Here is a 19152-nt window from a genome sequence, read left to right on the forward strand (position 1 = left end):
TGTCAGTGTAAACAAAGTATGTTGCACATGCTACCCATTCTGAAACCTTGACTTCTAGGGAATAAATTGGGGCAGTCATGTGGCTGAAATTCAAAACGTGCATGAGATCTATGTAATCCAAGATTCAGAGCACAAATTCACATTTTAAAGCAAAATGGTTTACAGAGTAAAAAAAAAGCAACAAAAAAACAACCAAAAAACCACCACCAACAACCCCCCCCTCAAAAAAACCCAAACCAAACCAACCAAAACCCCCCAACAAACAACCCAGAAAACCAACCAAAACAAAACAAAAAACCTAAACAAAAATATTTGTAGTTTTCATAATTAGCAAAGTGTAAAGTGGCATGACTGCAATGCATCCATTCCCTTGTCCTCTCTGGACTTGTTCTCTAAATGTTAACAAACCCTTTGCAGAATTTGGTATTGTGCCTGGGAAGGTATTGATAGATATCACCATGGAAGTCACCATGATATTTGTCTGGTAAATTATGACCTCATCGTGTCTCTTGGCGGAAGTGACGTTTGGCTTTCTGTCCAGGGGCAATAATGCCAAACATCCAGGGAATCTGATAGTCAATTCAGAGGGGCGATGCCAGTGCTGAATCAGACCCTGTGCATGCAAAGGTGTTATTCCAGGGATGAGCACAGATCAGGATCCTCTACTTTGTAGCTCAAAGAGTAGTTTAAATGAGTTTAATGAGTTTAAATAAAACTGGCACTAGCACTGAAATGTGCGGTCCTGTCCCTCTCCTTTGTGCTGGCAATTGGGGCAGGGTGGCCTGGATCAGAATGGGTCCAGCTGAGAGCTAACCCAGTTAATATAAGAAAAAGAAAAAAAAGGAGCCAAACAGTATTAATTCCATTCCCAGATCAGTTCCCTCCATATGGCTTACTATGGACATGTCCAGATTTTTGCACTGACAGAGTGTGGTATGCAGCACTGGAAAAGGCAAGTGGCTGGAGGAAGACTGGCTGACTGCTGGTGTCACCATGAGCTTGCACCTCCTTGAGAGGGTTTGTCCCATGATTTTCAAATGCTGAAAAGGTCCTTGGATGTGTCCAGAGGAGGGGAAAATAGGGGGCTGGAAGGCATGTCCTGTCAGGTGTGACTGAGGATTTGTCTAGCTTGGAGAAAAGCAGGCTTAGGGGAACCTTTTTCTTCTCTACAGTTTCCAGGGGAGGAAAAGGGGAAAGGGAGGGGCTGAGATCTTCTTGCTCATACTCAGTGATAGGACATGTGTGAATGTTTCAAAGATGCACCAGGGGAGGTTCAGACTGGACAGCAGGCAGAGATTCTTTACTGAGAGGATGGCCAAAATCCCAGAAGAGTCTTCCTAGAGAGGTACTTGATGTCCCCAGCATGTCAGTGTTTAAGAGGCATTTGGACAACGTCCTCAACAGCATGCTTTAACTTTTGGTCAGTTCTGAATTGGACCACAGATGCTTGTTGTAGGTCCCTTCCAATTGAAATAGGCTGGTCTATTCAAAGTGTTTTGAATACATGTTCAAAGCAGCTTTGTCACTGCTGTTTCCCATGTTGTTATAGAGTGAAAACAGAGCTAGAAGTCAAAACAGAGAAAATGGCACCTCTTTGCTAGCTATGTCCAGCTAATTACCTTAGTGTTCTTACTTGTTTCTTATTTTTATTTAAAGGTCAGCTGGAATAACCCACCTGACCAATGTTATGAAGAAAAATCAGGTCTCAAGAACTATGCAAGCCGAGAAGCAGGGAAAACATCTGCAGAGAGTAATTTTTATTTGGAAGACTTGGAGAAATATACCTTTTCTGTGTGGTAAGTGACCTCAGCATCAAACAGTTTCACAACCCGAAAGTTTGCCTTGCTATATGTGCATTACAGAGGCATCTACCATTAGATGAAAGTTACTGGCCTGAAAAAACCCCAAAAAACCAAAAACCAGAACTCATGGAATTTTCTTGGACTTCTTAGTATTATTTATGATTGAAGTTGAATTAAAAAAAAATTGGGAGTGCTTTTTGTCTGAGAATGCAATTTTGTCATTGCTGAATTGTTTTGAGAAGCTGTGTCAGGGGAATAAAGGCAAAAATATTTCCAGCAAAATATTTTCAGCATTTTATGGAGCAATACACTACCTTCTTTTGATGTTACTTTGAATATTATTACTATTCTCTATTATAAAATCTACATACAGGAAATGACTTAAAATGAATAGATAAATTAAAGTAAAATTAAAAAGGCTACATCAAAATGAAATCTTTTAATTTACTTATAATTATATTTCCTGGAATTTCATCTTCTAGTTAATTCCAAAAGTTGGACAGTTATTTGTAATTAGTAAAAAACAATGAAGACCCAATCCTTTACTAAATGAAATGATCTGATTGATAATCTTTCATATAGCTCCCTACTGTGCTTTGAATATTGCAAACCCAGCTGTAATGTACATTTCTGGCACCCATGATCTCCAAATCAGCCCCTAGAGTTTCAAATAAAGCATCCAGAAAACAAACATCAGAATAAGGTGTATGTCTGTGAAAATTTAGTTTTAAGTTACTTCCGTATCAAAACACAAGACAGGATTATCTCACAGGCAAGCCAAGCAGCCTTCAACATTTCTAGTGCTGTCTGTGCCCTGCTCTCGTTTCCTTTGCTGCCTTTAAAATTGGCAGGAAGTCAGGTAAAGACCTTATGGACCCCAAGTGCATTTTCACTGCGGCAATCTGAACTCAGCCCTAGAGGTGATTAACCCTGAGTACTGGAGAAGGCAGACATCGGGCAGAAGAATAATACACATTCATATAATTAGGCTTCCATAATTCTGCTGGATTAATTGTGGTTATTTTGGACGATTAAGGACTCCCCCATCCTGGTTATAATATAAGAATGGATTTTAGAGTAGCAGTGCTCATCCAAATATCCTTGCCAGCTCCCAATGTTTCATTTTACCTACCTCAATTTTAAAATTAAATTAACCAAATTATCATCAATTATCTATCTACTTTCCGTGGTAGTCAACTTCACTTTCTCTCTTCTATGTCTTGCAGAGTAACTGTGATAGAATTAATATTTAACTGAATATGCCCACTCCTGGAAGCATTCAAGGCCAGGTTGGATGGAGCCCTGGACCAGCTGGTCTGGTGGAAGGTGTTCCTACCCATGGCAGAGGGTGTGGAACTAGATGGCTTCTAGGGTCCCTCCTAACCCAAACCATTCTGTGGTTCTGTCTACCTTTAAAGTCAGCAGCATTGATCCTTTATTCTTTTCAAAGGTGTTCAGCTTAAAAGTGTTGGGAAAGAGGCCCCACTCCATGCTTATCAACCTGGCCCCAGGCTTTGAACTCCATGGCCTTTGCAATTGCACAAGGTATCAGGAGGAGCAGAGGTGACAGGCACTTGTCTCTGTTGGAATGCACCTCACCTTCTGATTTGGGGAATAGGAGAAAATGACTGCCCTTTCTTCTATTTTGTTTTCTACTTCTTTTCCTTGTCCTTTTTTAGGGAGCCCAGCTGCCTCTGAGCCCCATGCCTGCAAGGACTCTGCCTTTGCCAGGGTTCCCTGGGCAGGCAGAGTTTTATCTGGGCACAGGAAGTCACAGGGCATGAACCAGATCTTCCTGGTACAAAACAAATGCAACAAGGCACATATCAGGGTGCTGCCTGTCCTAGCTGAGGCCAGTATTTTGTTATTTCAATATGCCATTCTATTTACTGTATCTGTTATCCTTTTGGAAATAAGGACCAGTTCTTGCTTTATTTACTTATTTGTTATGTTCAAGTCCCATGAGGTTAGAACAAAACACTATTTAGAGGGAATCTCTTTGCTTTCTGCTTCACTTGTGGTCATCATTTTTATCAGAAAGAAAAAAACCAAACAGGAAAATGAAATTACTCCACTCTTGGTCAAGTTATATAAGTATTATATATAGTATGCCATGTAATGATAATATAGTGTAAGAATATATTAATAATCTATTTTTTAAATATAGAGTTAATTCAGCAAATTTACTCAGGAATCTGATACCTTGTGAGTTGTTAATTCCATTTGTTACTATACCAGCATGATGTTTTGATTGTTACTCATTTCTGTCTCTCTCCTCCTTCCCTTCTCTCCTACCTTCTCCATCAAAGGGCATCAACTCCTCTTTGTCTGTTTCCAGACCTTCCTCTCTACTACAATTGTTACCTTTTAAAAAATGCAATGTAAGATAATTAGCTACTACAAAAATTTTTAATAGCACTGTAGATCTGGGGGCAGCTTAGATCTCCACAAACTTCAGAGTTTTAGATGCTCCAAGATGCAATCTGAGCAATTTCCTTGATCTTTTATTGCAGCTGGTAAATCATTTATTGGGCTAGGTTATTTTACAAAATCCTCTTTAAAAACAAAATCCCATAAAACGTATTTATCATAAAGTACTGCACGAACAACAATCTTCAAAGTTGTACATACCCTGTATTAATTAAAAGCTAGTGTTGTACTGTGACAAGTTAAAAGTATCCACTGTCTCAGTCTCTCTCTTCCTGCCCCCGCACCCCGCCTCTCCCACGATTTTTTCTCTCTTCTTTTCTTTCTCTCATATTCTCTTCTCTTTTAAGGCTTGCCAAAGGGGAGATTGGTGAGTACGAACAAGAAATTCTTTTGTGATCACAAATATTTTTCTGATAATTGGGATTTTGTGTTTTTTTGTTGCTTCCATTGCTATAGTGTGCTTGTCCTTCTCCGTTCATATTAATTTGACAGTGGTGTCTCACATCCGTAGGCCATAGTCAAACCTGCTTACAGTGGGCATTATACACATATGTAATAAAAAGATCATTTTGGCTGCAGAAGCCCACAGGCTTCGGCTTCGATCTCACAGCCTACACAAGTGCCTTTCCCCCAGTGCCCATGTACAGCCTTGCTCAGAGCAGCAGGCTTTTGCTTGGGTCCAGTGAGTTGAGGGTGAGGAGGATGAGTCCCAGAGATGAGGTTAGGGATAAGAGGTTAAGACAAAAGGCAAATGTGGTTGTGTATTGCAGGGCCACCCATTCTGCTGGTGTGGTCAGCTGCAGTCACAGCCTCGTAGATGCCAGGTACACACCAAGTGCTTTGCTGACCTTCCTGGAGAGCCCACCCCATGCCCTTGCCTTGCACCGCAGTATCACTGAACCTGCCTTCTCTGGGATTTCTGTTCCTGGAGCTAAAATTTAGCCTGTGTAATCTGCAGCAGAACATCAAAATTATTCGTGACTATTATTCGTCTGAATAATATGGGTGAGATCTGTGACCTTGAGAAAAAAGGAGGAAAGTTTGGAGGAATTTTGACCTTGCAGCTCAAAATCTGCTGTTAGAAGCTCTCTGGCTCTCTTCTGTTCCCTGAAACAAGGGAAAAATGTTCTTCATGACTATTTGTCACTATAAAGCCAGATTTACTGAACATGTATAAGAAAAAAAAACAGATGTGAGAAATAATTTCAACACTTCAATGCTTTAACTTTGCTTTTTATATATGGTTCTAGAGGAGACATGAAAAAGACCTCAGATTTCAAAAACCTTCCTTTGTCTTAATACAAAAAAAAATAAAAATAATGACATACACACTTTCTGTGACTTTAGGAATCTTCTGAGTTTAAATATAAAAACCAGCAGTTTCAATTGCCAACAACTTATCATCAAACACAGCTCTCAAGGGTTAATATTACACACTAATATAAAAGTAACGATCATCCTTTGTCTCCATGCAATTAGCTTTTTAACAACGTGCCTGTAGCTCGTACCCAGGCTAAATGCTGCTTTGAAATATTTTTCTCTTCAACTCCAAATGTGTAAAGCTGACTCTGGCCAGCTTCTATAAAACCAATTAATTGTAGGGCACCGCCTTTTGTGGGGGAGTACCCAGTGCCCCACGCAGCAGTGCCATGTGTTGCCCATGGTGGCTTGGTTGCAGCACCAGACAGCATCTTGATGCAGGAGACAGGCTGGTAAATCCTATCTAGAGTCATATTCTTGCATTTCTAGAATCCAGGGCATTGGACCAGGTTTTGCTTCTCACTCACACCCATCAGGATCAGATGCAGCTCTTGCTCAAGAGAGGTAGAAAGGGGATGGTGAGGACAAAATGGGTTCTTGGCAGCATGTGACAGCCACCAACAATCCTGCCTTTGCACCTGTAGACTTTATGATTTTTATTAACTTTTTTTTCCAAATTGAGGAGGATACTGAGGGGCAGGAAGAGTTAACTGTAAAGAGCACAATACAATAAACTTGTTTTTCATATAAAGACAATAAACTTTCCCTTTATAATACACATGTGATTTGACATTGAAATAAATGCAGATGCTTCTTTGCTTCGTGTATTCCCTGTTGTGCTTTCTAAAACACCTTCACATATGGTTTGCCTCATTCCTGTGAAACTGCTTGTTGTTTATGTCATACAAACAGAACAGATTGAATTTATACCAAGTTAGGAGGGTGATGAATCCTATGTTAGAGGAAAACCCTTGCCTGAGTGTTTTGAATTTGTTCAAAATTAACATTGTCTGTTAAAAATTGCCCTGGATTGTCCCTTGAGCTTTTCTAAAGATTTCATTAAAATAAAAAAATAAAAGAAAAAAGAATTCTGGGGCTGCCTATAAATGCAACCTTTTATTCAAATATGTAACATTTACCTAAAATCAAAGGTCAAATTTTACCAGCTTTTTATAGCAGTCCTAGTAGAATATGCTTTGTGCGCTATATATAAAATACTGCCGTTAAGAGCGGATATTCAACTTCCTTTGTGAAAAGCAGAATAACCCTTTACTGCTTGCTTTAAAAAGTGCTAATCTTTTAAAAATTTCTCAGTAACTTCTGATAGTCCACCTAAACCCTGTTTCATTTTTTCTAATTCCGTTTTGGAATATAATTAAAGGCAGGCCAAGCCTGAACTCTTAGGAGAAATCAGAAGTCCCATTATTTTCTTTGAATGCTTTCAAATCTTTCATGTTATTCTTAAAAATGCTTCAGCTTTAGTTTTGTGAGCACAGTTCCCTGATTCTGAAGTCTTTGTGGGACTTTTTTTGCAGGCAAGTCTCAGCAGGAGACAAGTCATGTTTTTGTTTTGGCTTGGTTTTTTTAGCATATTCAGTTATTAGATGGTGTTTACTTTGGTGCCTGTTCTCAAATCTTTGAGGACTGAATTTTTACAGCAGTCCAGTACATTTATCTGTGGAGTTTTTGCTTTAGTTTTAGTCTTATGGGAGATTTTTCTGCTACAGAAAAAGTTTACTTTTTGGAAACTTATTCTATGGAAAAATCATTAAATATGACAATGGTATTTTTACTATGTGCTCTAATTTTTCTGGGGCTGTTGGTTTCTTCTTTTATTATATAATTTAATTCATGTTTGAGCAAATCCCAATGAACCGCACACATTCAGAGATTTTATTTCTTTTCTCTCTTATGCAACAAAAAAAAAAATTTCCTTGTTCTGGCACATTGTGGTAAAATTTTGCCAGTGAAACTTGAATGAGAAATAAGGTGTTTGGAAAAAATTTAAAATCAACAAAAAGAATTATTTCAAAATTAATCTAAACTGCTGGGAAAAAAAATAGGAAACAAACTTTTTAGGATTAAAAATACATGAAACATGGGTCTTTGCTGTTTTCTCTGGGACTCTTTTGCAAACTCTCCAATACGTATGCACATTCTTAATTTTGCCAGAATTTGACGTTGTTACGGTGATGGGAAACATGTACTATTGCAGTTACCTGTGGACTTCAGTGCAATTATACCTGGTGATAATTTTATTCATACGTTCAGGATGATGGAAAGAGTTGGCAGGCAATGTGATTTCTCCTTCAGGTTCCAGAGCTGCAGAACTCCTCCAGCTGAGAGCTGGCCACTAGCAATAGAGAAGAGAAATTGTGATACAGATGAAATTAGTGATACAAAGAATTAGTTGAGAGTGTCAGTTGAGTGTTGTCAGTGACTGATCAGTCACAATTACTAGGGAGATGTTTGTCTGTTTGCTTGGTGTTCTCTTTGTTCTTTTCTATTGGCTTTAATATTCTTGAAAGGAGTAGTGAGCTTAGGCATGGAGCAACTTCAGTACAGACCCAAAGTTTTCCTAGAAATCTTGTCAAGGGAATTGTGTGATTCACATCCGATTATGAGTAATGGAGCTGAAAGAGCAGGGAAAATGCTCCCCAGTGCTGGAGCATTTCACAGTTTGACCTAGACCTCACCAGGATTGTGTGCTTATAATTCCTTGCCAAAATGCTCTTTCTGCTCTCTTCCTCCATCTTAGAGAAATCTTATCTGGTAAAAGGGAAAGAATATGGTTCAAATTTGGTAATAGTTGGGGGAAAACAGTATGACTAACATGCAGCTCTTTGACAATAAATTGCTAATTTCTCTTCTGAAATATGGGGAATGTTGAGTCTCGAGTTACCAAGCAATGTGGGCTCACAAAGTTGTTGGAGCCTTTGCTGTGAGTGGAGTCAAAATATCTTCAAGACAGCGCTGCCAGCTTTTCTCCCTCGCAGGCATTTCACACGATTCAGCTTGGATTTCTGCTCAGCACAAAAGCACTTTCTGACTTAGCTGAATTGCCCTTTGGTTTCTTCAGGCTCATAGGAGAGTAGAAGACTTGGGAAACTGGCTGTGAAACGTGGAGTTGAGAGAGATGTGGTTGTTGTTTGTCATTTAATAAACATTTTGTTTTCATGAGCTAGAAAAGATGACATTACTGATGACTAGTGGAGAAAAGCGAAGCTATAAGTGTGCCATACATGGTCATTTCTAATGAATAGAATGAATAAAAATAATAAGTGCATTACATACTAACTGTCACATCTTCAGGGCACTACAGTAAATAAGTGGGAGTTATACATGTGCATTAGTAGCAAAATGGGTACCACACTTTGGATCCTATTGAGTACAATGTGGAGAGAAAAATATGATAGATTGCTGCTTTTTATCTGTCACTGCTGTGGCACAGAAGCATAGACCATATGTATGTAAAATGACTTTGTTATTTCAGTAAATTCTCTAACTCCTTCTGTTGTAGCCTGTAGCAAAATGAATAAGTAGCTGAAGATCCTGGTGGGATAGTTCTGATTTTATCAGAATAAAATACCTCTGCAGAGGCATAATTATTATTAAATAAAGTGATGTGTGACAAAACAGCCAGAGAAGTTAGCAGGGTCTCTGCTTTTACAGGTTTTCAGTACAAACAGATGCTTCACAAAGGGTGGAAACAAGAAACTCTGATGGTGAAGCTGAAAAGAGCAGGAAAGTTTGGGCAAATGTGGCAAATGTTAACTGGGACCCTTATTTCATGTTTCAGAGGTGATGATAAAACTGTGGATGACATTCAAATTTCTCCTTCTCGGTCACCTAGTGGAACCAATATTTATTGCCTTCTATTTTGTCTTTCTTTAGGTAGGATACAGTCTCTCCTTCTCTGGCAAAGTCAGATTTGGGCAGTGTGGGGATGAGGAGGGTGAATAGGAGAGAGCAGAGAGGATCTGCCATTTGCCTGGCCTTGGATCTGAACATTTAAGCCAAACTGCCAGGTTTGGGAATCTGGTTACAAAATTCTGAATAAAATGCAGTCTGACTGCCCTTTGATTTAAGAGGAAGTCCAGCCAGTGAGGAATTTACAGTCACGCTAAATTCTTATGATGGTGTGAATCACTGTCTTGAGCCTAGTTTTTAAACAACTTGGTAACCCTCTGGTGTACTTTGTCTTCACAAGATTTTCAGCCTGGTATCTAAATCTATCCCAGCTTTTGGTTTAGGTATCTGCTGAAGGCTAATGACTGAAAACATGCCAGACTGTTTTATGGAATTAACAATGGTGAAACTCTTAGTTCAGCTATTCTTTCTTGCATCTATACTGAATGCTATGTCTTACAATGTGAAGAGATGCTCTTCCTGGCTGTTAATTCTCCAGTCTAAACCACTGCAGGGGAAGAGAGTTGGGGATAGAAAAAAAAAAAATCCCATTCCTTCATCAGTGCCATTACTCGGAAATAGAGGGCAAGCTATTTTACAGAGCTTTTAACTAACTACTAATGTAATTTGTTCTGCATTGTTTGCCCATTAATCCAAAAATTACTTTTCCCTTTGAAGCTTGCTTTATGTAGAGGAAACAATGCCACCCTTAACCATTATGTTCATCATTTTATGCACAATAACTGCTTTTATTTGCCTTGAATTTCGGTTAAATGTAGTACAAGGGCCTTTGAGCATCTTTGGTGTCTTGGTAAGTTATAGTATTTCAAAGTTGGAATAATTTCCATTTCAAAACATTGCATCATGATCCTCATCTTCTAAAAGACACTTGGATGTATGTTCATACCACAAGTATTCAATTTAGCCTTAGATGCCAGGAATTTTGAGGAACAAAAGGATTCTCCTGTCTCTTGGAATATGCCTTTCTTTCTCTGGCTTAAAATACATACATCAGATATAGAGTTTGACCTACAAAATGTCAGAAGGTGAAAGATATGTATTCAGTCTGGTTTGTCACGCATTTCATTATCTGGCACAGTGCATCTGTAGAAGTACTACCCTAACTCTACATACCTTATGTACATAAGCACATAAAAAACACTTTTCAGTTTTCCTTGAGATAGTTATAAGAACCAACATCTCCATGGTGGGAGAGTCTTTCTTATGCCTGAACTTTCAGGAAAAAAACCTGAAATGATAAATGAAAGGTTTGAAACCCATAATGCTTATATTTTTTTCCTGAAGATTAACACTGAATAAATACTGGATTTCCAGATTTGAGGTCCTGAAAGAAAGTCAGTAACTGATCCTAAAAGTCAAATTGTTTTCTAGTGGCTTTAGATGCAAATAACCTTCTTTGGTATTTTTAATCAGACCCTGAGACTGATATTATGATCGTAGCAGGACTGTCCAAACAGTGGCCCAAGGAGTGACTACACCCAGCATCTCAGTGCCTTCCAGCAATTCCTTTTGATTGTGTATCCCCAAAAGCTTCATGCCAGCTGTGTGGCAGTCACAGAGACGTGACTCTGTAGTGTACTGCCACCGATCTGTGGAGTCATGGGACATTAAAAAGCCTACTCTAGTTCATTTGTAAATTGGCTATTATTTTTAGTTAGTTCCCCAGGTGAACGCATCCATGCTATGCTAATCAGTCTGAATTAATTCTAGGAGACAGTTTTCAAAGCGGCGTACAGCAGGCTGGTGTCCCAGTGGTAGGTTCTCTCCTGTGTATTAGCGTGGAGACGTGTTACATTAAAAGCTCTGTTTATTAGACAATCCTGTTTCTCTAAAGCACCGAGTCAGTTTAACCTACTGTGCTAGTTATTTTCCTAAAGATTTCCAGACCTGCATTTTTCTAATAAAAACTAACAGTGGGAGAAAAGATGGGTGGATGGCAAATTCAACGAGATATGACTTGGACAACATGAGAAATTCTGAACTATGAAATCAAGGGGCAAGAGAAATAATATTTTAAGCCTGGCCCACACAAAACTGTGGCCATGTGGAATCTTCCCATTTGCCTTCACTGTGTTTTGGATCAGGCCCTGGAGATACCAACAGTATTTCAAGGGTTTATGATCATTGCTAACTTTGGAAACATTGCCAGGCTTCAAGAATAGAGACTGCATTCCACATGCAGCAGGAATAGCCTTTTCCCTACTTTGAGTAATGTTACAGGAACAATAAAAAATTCTTGCTACTGGGAATGCCAGGCTCTGTGGGACTTGGATGGGACCTGACATTTATACAGTTCATCATTACTGTAGATCAAGGAATGCTACTTTTAGAAAAGAATGCATATTCATTCTTTTTTGTTAACCTTTGCTTCAGTGCATTCATGACAAGATTGTATGGGTATGTAGCTGTGTTTTAACAGTTTTTTAATTTCAGTTGTTGCTTGAAGCACTACTCTGGAAATTAGACACTTTTAGTAGTTCAATTATTGTTGATTTATTCATCCCTCTTGTAGATACAGTGAATGTAGTTACTATAGTAAGGTTATCTAGTTCTGAATGCCAAATGCCAAGTTTCAGAGCTTACATCTTGGCAACTGCAAGACTTATTGGCTTGGAATTTGTCATGCCAGCAGTACTGCCTTGTAGCATTTATTTCACAGATTTTCATTAAATGGGGGAAGACAAGAGAGAATAGTGCTGCTAGTGACACGATGCATCAAACTGTTTACTAACGTTACGGGGAAATCAGCTCAAAATAACATAACTCCAGGCTTCATTCTGCCAGTTTCCTAGACTTCATTGGAAGAATAGCAACAATACACTAAATGTAAAACATGTAAAAGTGCTAACTGGGAAAAATGTTTTATTTAATATTACCCACTTGGAAAAAATCAGAAAGTATAGAATAACAAAATAAACTAAAAATACTGTACAATTCTTGGAACTTTCATTAACTTTGTTATAACTTCTCTCCTGGGGGCAATGAGTCAGCAGAAACTTGCTTTAGTTCCACCACCTTTAGCATCTGCTCTGAGTACGTTGTTAGACAGCAAATGCTGCAGTAACACAGAGGGGCAGATCCTCAGCTGAGGTAAGCTGTTGAAGTGCCATTTCCAGTGAAGTGATAACAATTTGCTTTGACTGAAGAATAAACTTTCATGCTAACCTGCTGTAACACTTTCCATCACCCTGTAGACTGTCTGCATGTGAAATATAATGCACCTAATGGCATTTAAATTAGCTATCATTGGAGGCATCTGTCATGTTATAATCTTTCCCAGTCATTTATGAGGTCCTCTACCACTTAGCCTCCCTCCATTCTTCAGTGGCATCTCTTCTGCTGATGTTACCCTACTGCCACAGATATCAGCTCTCATCTCCCCTTGCCACTACTTCCATGTGTGGCTTTAACCCATGACTTTTACTCAGAGATAACTCCTTGGGATATCTGTGAAGGTTTTCCTCTAATCCCATCCTCCCCAAAAAGGTAGGTAGAAATCATTAACATCTGGCTCTGCTTGGAGTGGTGATAACCTGAATCTGCTGAGACTGACACACTGCTGTACAAAAACACAGCCCCATACACAGCTTTCAGCTTAGGTTTGTGCTTAATCCTTCACTGTGCAGTTTCAGTGCTACAGTACAATCTCTCTGAAGCATGACTTGACAATTTTATTAGTTCAACCAGCACCTTAGATGCTTACAGAATAACAAAACAAGGAATTTGGATTTACCAGTTAACAGCCGCAGAACTTCAGCTGAAGGTCAGTGTAATTGCATGGATATGATTCTAATAGTTCAGACAAAATCTGTGGTCTGAGTATAGCTGGTACAGTCTAATGGAGTGATCTGTAATCAGCTGATAAATTACATTATGTACCATAGCTTTTATTTCTGTTTCACTGGCTGTCATCAGCTAAAGATTCTGTCTTTGTTTAGGATTAAAATGAAAAATCACAGACCTTTTTCTTAATCCTTAACTCAAAGCTTCTCCCAAAATTACCAAATCAAAACTTTCAACTGGAAAAAGAATTGTAAAGTTTACTTCCACAGTGATTTTTTTTTTCGTAGAGGTTGAGGACAGTATTTTGCACTCTAAATGGAGATTTTACACTGAAGTTTCCTTTATATTTAATTCACCAAAATTTGAAGATTTCAGCCTTAGAAAAATGACCCCTTTTTCACTGGCAGTGTTTTTTTTTCTCAGATTAAAAAAGCCTTTTTTTTTTTTTTTTCCTATTTTTAGGAAACCAAACTCCTAAAAGATATAAAATAGTAATATTCTTTTGATCCATGTTTGCATTTCTAATTGTCTTTGAATCTCTGACTCAGTGATTTAATAAGCTTCTCTTCTTTACCTGGCTAATTTGTTTGTGCAAAATATTTTTGGTTTCATTGCTGTCCCCTTCCCTTGTTAGTGGTTCACAGTTTTTCTCAGGCAGTTGGAAAACACATGCTGTTGCAGGACACTTTCTAATCCATGCTTGCCACTAACTGAATTATACATGGGTGGCATAGCACATATTCAGTCTTTCATCCTTATCAGTTGCTTCATCATTACTTTCAATCTTCAGTGAAAAATGTGACTAACATGTTGTGTGGTATAAATAGACACTGCAGTTTGAGATCATTTATGCATGGTTTGAATTTTGATGAAATTTTATACTGCCCTCTGGGCTAAACACTTAACCTAAGTGATTGTCCCAATAACTTTGTTGAATCAAACCTTTTCAGATGGAAGTTTTACCTTTCATTATCTTCTAAACTGTTTACTATAAAGCTTTCCAGGAGTGTTAGGAAGCAAATAAAAAGGGACACAGTTGCTGTTTATCAGTGATTCTGTGAATCATTATCTTGTCATTGTAAATGAACGGAAATAGGAAAATAAAATACTTCAACTCAAAAGACTTTTTCTTTTTAGGTGATCCCAGGTCATCCTCAATATTTTTTTTTCTTTTACCCTACAAAATTGGGGGTTATACAAAATGTGAAAGCATTCATGTAGATTGATATAAATATTTGTGTATAAATATATATATGCTTTTGGGACCAATCAATGTACGAATTTCTGTGAGCCTTTCTTTGGTTTCTAATTAGAAATGTCTAGTTTCCAGAGTTTAATGATCTTCTCATATTTATTTATTTGCTATTAAAATGACTCAGTATTTCTGAGTAATATATATTTCTGTTATTTTTACAAATGTTGCTCCAGCTTTATATTTGGGATAACTTTTATTTCAATGACAAACATTCTCTCCATGTAGCTTTATTGGTTTGGATGTTTAAAAATCTGAAATTAATTTTTATAAGCTGAAAGCAATCATTGAACACTGACACTTTAAACACTACAATAATGAAGAAAATCATCGAGTCAGTTAAGATGTTTCTATTTCGTGCAAGAACCAATTACAGTACAGTGCCCTTGGTTTTTTTAACCAGAAAAGGGTCTCCTTTGGTTTTCATCTGAGTATTTTGTAGAAGTTTTCACTGTTTATTAGCATCATGAGTTGCTGTTCAACCATTTCTTTCTCTCCTTTAGCCAGTCTTAGCAGCTCTAATTTGCTAACGAAATTCTGGGATTTCGCCACCGCCTAGAAAACAGTATCTTTTGAAGAAAGCTGAAACACTCAGTTCAGAAGGATGAAGTGACTTAGTTCAGACAAGCTGTCACTTGCCCACTGTGACAGAGGCAGGTCCTGTGACACCCTCTGTGGTCCCTGTCTTCTGGTCCCCTTGTCCAGGGTGGGGCATGACCCTCCCCACCCTCCTGGGTTGCTTTGGCGAAGAGCGCTGCTGGAGTGGGTGGAGGGTGTAGGAGTTGGTACTTAGGTCTGACCTCCCCCTGCCCTTGGAATCCAAGGCTCCTGAGGCAGGCTCCGTGCAGGTCCATGTCCAGAGTGGTCTGTCAGCCCTTGCCTTGCACCTTGGTACACTGGACTCTGCTGTACCCAAATGAGGTGATCTGGCAAGAGGACCTTGCACAGCACCTGGGCTTGTTCAAATGAGCATCTGGTTACTGGTTCTGATGAGAGGGACTCCTGAGGGGGAAAAAAAGTTCTATTTTTCCAGCACCAAAATCTGAACATTTTATCAAGAAAAACTTCCCACAGAAAGGCAATTTTCTGGCAAACTTTACTAGTCAGAGGTCTCAGCTGCCCTTCATACAGAAGTCTCGATGGAAAATTTTATAGCTAGCTCTAGTGCAGAGTCTTTCAGAGGTGTTGAGCACCCACTGTGACCATTAATTTAAATAAGCCCATAATGTGGTTTACATTTAATAAAGTTGCAGTCTCCACATGAACCAGGTTTACTGAGTGTTGCCTTCTTTCCTGCTGGGTCTGAGTCTGCTGGTCTGGATAGCATAAGAGTCTTGTGCTCAGAGCACACCTTCACCCCATGTGTTCATTAGAAATATCCAAGAAAAGACTACAGACCATGTGTTTTCACCCAGTAGAGATGACTTTTATTCAGGGATAAGAATGCAAGCAAGAAAAGTGGCAAATATATAAGTTCATGCTTGGAAGAGCCTTTTTGTTGCTTGCCCTACAACTGACATATCAGAATTGATAATTCTGATAAAAGCAATACATTGCTTTAGTACTTACACAGCACTAGAAAGATAGCATACTATTAATTCTAAAATCTTCAGAAGTAGTGGTAGAATAAAAAGCATCAAGTGCTTATGAAGAAAATAAGCAAAATGAAAACAGATTAGATACTTCAACAGTATGAATTAGCTTTCAAGTCTGCTGGCTTCAGCAGGCCAGTAATGTCAGATGAGAAACTGAAGTTTAGTTGCACTATTTACAAAAGGAAGTATGTGCTGCTTGCAGAAGGGAAGTGTGAAAAGCAATGTATGTCTGATTTGTTCATATTTAGAGTGAGAGAGCCGAAGTAGCTGTAGCTCACAGCAAGCGTTGGCATTCTGAATTTAAATAGACTGGTGGTGGATGCTTTTGTAACTGAGCTGGTCTCATAGGCTGGCTGCTTATGCTTCCAAGATTGTGTCATTCCACTCTGCTCCCAGTGAATCTAACCAGTTTATTGCTCAGGTCTCTGTACCAAGCCCTTGTCTACAATTGAGTCCCAGCTTATTTGCTACTAAGGAGGGAAGGAAGATCTGTGGGGAAAAAATATTTCCAAAACCCACAGAAGACAGCTGACCAGGGTTTTCAGTACTCCACTTTTAGCTTATTAGACAGATCCACAATCACTTTTTAGCTGCTGTATTTTTGTAGGGAAAACTTGGGTTTGCCTTTCAGTGGTGTAGCAGGGGTAATTTTCTCAGTGTAGAGCTCAGCTCTTTCTCCTTGCCAGGGATTTGCCGAGCATTTCCCTGTCCTCCCACACAGCTTCTGGCAGCTCCCTGTCCAAGCCAGAGCACAGCACAGTCTCTCAGCATAAGGTCAGTCCCCAGATCCTTAGGATCACCCACAATGGAAGATGTATTTTCAATTTGCACTTCTCACTATGAGTGCAGTCACAGTGCCCTGTATGATCTGTCACAACACTTGTCAGAACAATGCCAGAATGGGTGACACATCAGGCCTGTCTCAAGCTACCTGCTGAAATGAAGGAACCATATGACCCCATCAGAATCAAGAATGTGTGGTATTACTGCCATGGTTGACTGGTATTTTTTGACCAAGAGCTTTGCACTGGAAAACTGTGACTTCTGAAAAATGAAATTGTGGGAAAGGTTAATTGAAACAAAATTTAGACATTCTTGAAATGTTGCATCTTGATATTTTAAAAAGAACATTTGCTTGAAATTACTTTTCTCCCCACATTTTAATGTATAAGCTGGGCTAATTTTCTATTGAAAAGGTCAAAATAATTTCAAGCCACTTTAAATTATCAAACTGGTCCTTTCACTAACCAAAATATCCATATATGAACTTTTGTTTTTCACCATTTTCACCCCAGTTTTGGATCAGAGTTGTCTTTTGAAAACCTTCACATGAAGGGGAACCTACTTCTTATGCATCTCTATTTTGCTATTAAAAACTTTTAAGAGACCTTCATGTATTAGTTAAGGTGAGGTCCCACACAGCATGAAGTAAGGTTTTCTTTGCCTGCACTGGCAATTACCTTGTATAACTCCCACATCTCAGCAAAAAAAATTAGGTTTTGCATAAAAGAACAAATGGGCAACAAATGGAGAACAAAATAATGACATTTCCCCAGCTTGTTACTGGCTTGCTTTAGCTCAAAAAATATTATTGCTGTCTGTGCCTCAGCATCCTTATTGTATTCTTGTTACAATGTGTATCATGGAAAAATGTTATAGATGTTACAGACATTTACACTCTGCATCACGTGTGTGATTTCTACACACCTTTATTTGTGCTTGCAAAATCCCTGTCTGCCATTTCTGCCCATTCTCCTCTGTTTTCCCTACTTTCTCATTTCAGTTTCTGTCAAAATCAATAGTGTCCAAGGCAACGATAACTATGGTGTTCCCAGAATTTTTAGTGCTGGTTGGTTGGATTATTCAAAAATTATCACATAATAGAAAGACATTCAGAGAAATATTGCTGAATTTTATGCTCATTTCTCACCCAGCTTCACAGAACCTGGCTTTTCCCAGATTCTTTTGGGCCTGGGTGAAAGCTGAAGACTTCCAACATTTGTTCAAGATGTCTGGATCTCTGACAGCCCATGTGGCAATTCCAGATGCATCCATTTGGCTGTACAGTCTTGCTCTACAGCACATGAGACGGGACTCCTCTGTGCTTGAGACATGCTAAATCTACTGTGTGTGGACTAATGGCCTTCAAATGTGCAAGAAATCTGTTACTCTTGGACTTACTGCACACTTGCAGCTCTGTGGGACAGTACTGTAGTACTTCCTTAACTATTGGATCGAGTGTGTTTATGCTCTTCAGCACGTGCAAATCTGTTTCTTATAAGAAAGCCAAGAATATGAATACCCCTAGCAGAATGGCAAAAAATATTTATTCCATAATGAAAAATATCTTAATTTTTTTTCTTTTCAAAATCATAAAGATCTTATATATCGTTTTGCAGTGATTTTCATCCAGCATAAGGAGCAGCATTTTCTAGTATGGCTCTCTGTATTAGGAGATTTATTGCTATGATCTGCTAATGGGCTAATTTCTGAAACACATCACTTAATCTACGTATGAAAAACCAGCCCCAAACAAATCACACTGAAATCAGGATTTCTTCAGTTTCTGGAATTATGGCTTAGAGAATTTGCCAATATGAAGCTCTCAGATGCTGTTTAATTTTGGGAATCCCATGGATTTATGTCCTGGGCTACAAATAGCAGATGCAATACACGACCCATATGCCTTCTCTTTGTTTCCTTTTATTCCTAACTTCACGTAGGACAGAAACACCAACTGATGAAACAGCAGCGACAATTACAATGTTCCATTACATAAACTTAGATGAGCTTAATATACACAGTATAACAGTCTTGATCAAAGGATTTGCTGTCAGGCAGAGAGTTGACTAACAGGCAGATGATTGGAAACAGCTTTTTTTCCAGCCTGGATTGGGTGATAATAATGTGAAAAGAATGGAAGCTCTAAAAAGGAATGCTCTTTCACTGCCTATGTTGGAGCAAGCATGAAAGCGTGCTGTAGGGTGGTAGGGCTGTCTCTTTCTGAGGCTAGACCATTGCTGGGGAAGCAGAGGCAGAGAGGATCCTGGCTTGCTGAAAGGAGCTCTAACCTAAGTCAAAGCAATGCACAAGAGTGGCA

At 38.8% G+C, this 19152-nt stretch overlaps 1 protein-coding gene across 1 annotated transcript in view; it reads left to right on the forward strand.

Moving 5' to 3' along the window:
- Nucleotides 1–19152, forward strand: part of LOC131575522 (uncharacterized) — a 159514-nt gene that overhangs the window by 72859 nt on the left and 67503 nt on the right. Inside the window, exon 11 of the mRNA XM_058831109.1 lies at nt 1657–1796. Coding sequence (XP_058687092.1) covers nt 1657–1796 — 140 coding nt within the window. The remainder of the gene's footprint in view (nt 1–1656; nt 1797–19152) is intronic.

Source organism: Poecile atricapillus, chromosome 2, assembly GCF_030490865.1.
Source record: "Poecile atricapillus isolate bPoeAtr1 chromosome 2, bPoeAtr1.hap1, whole genome shotgun sequence".
In the NCBI taxonomy this organism is placed as follows: Eukaryota; Metazoa; Chordata; class Aves; order Passeriformes; family Paridae; genus Poecile; species Poecile atricapillus.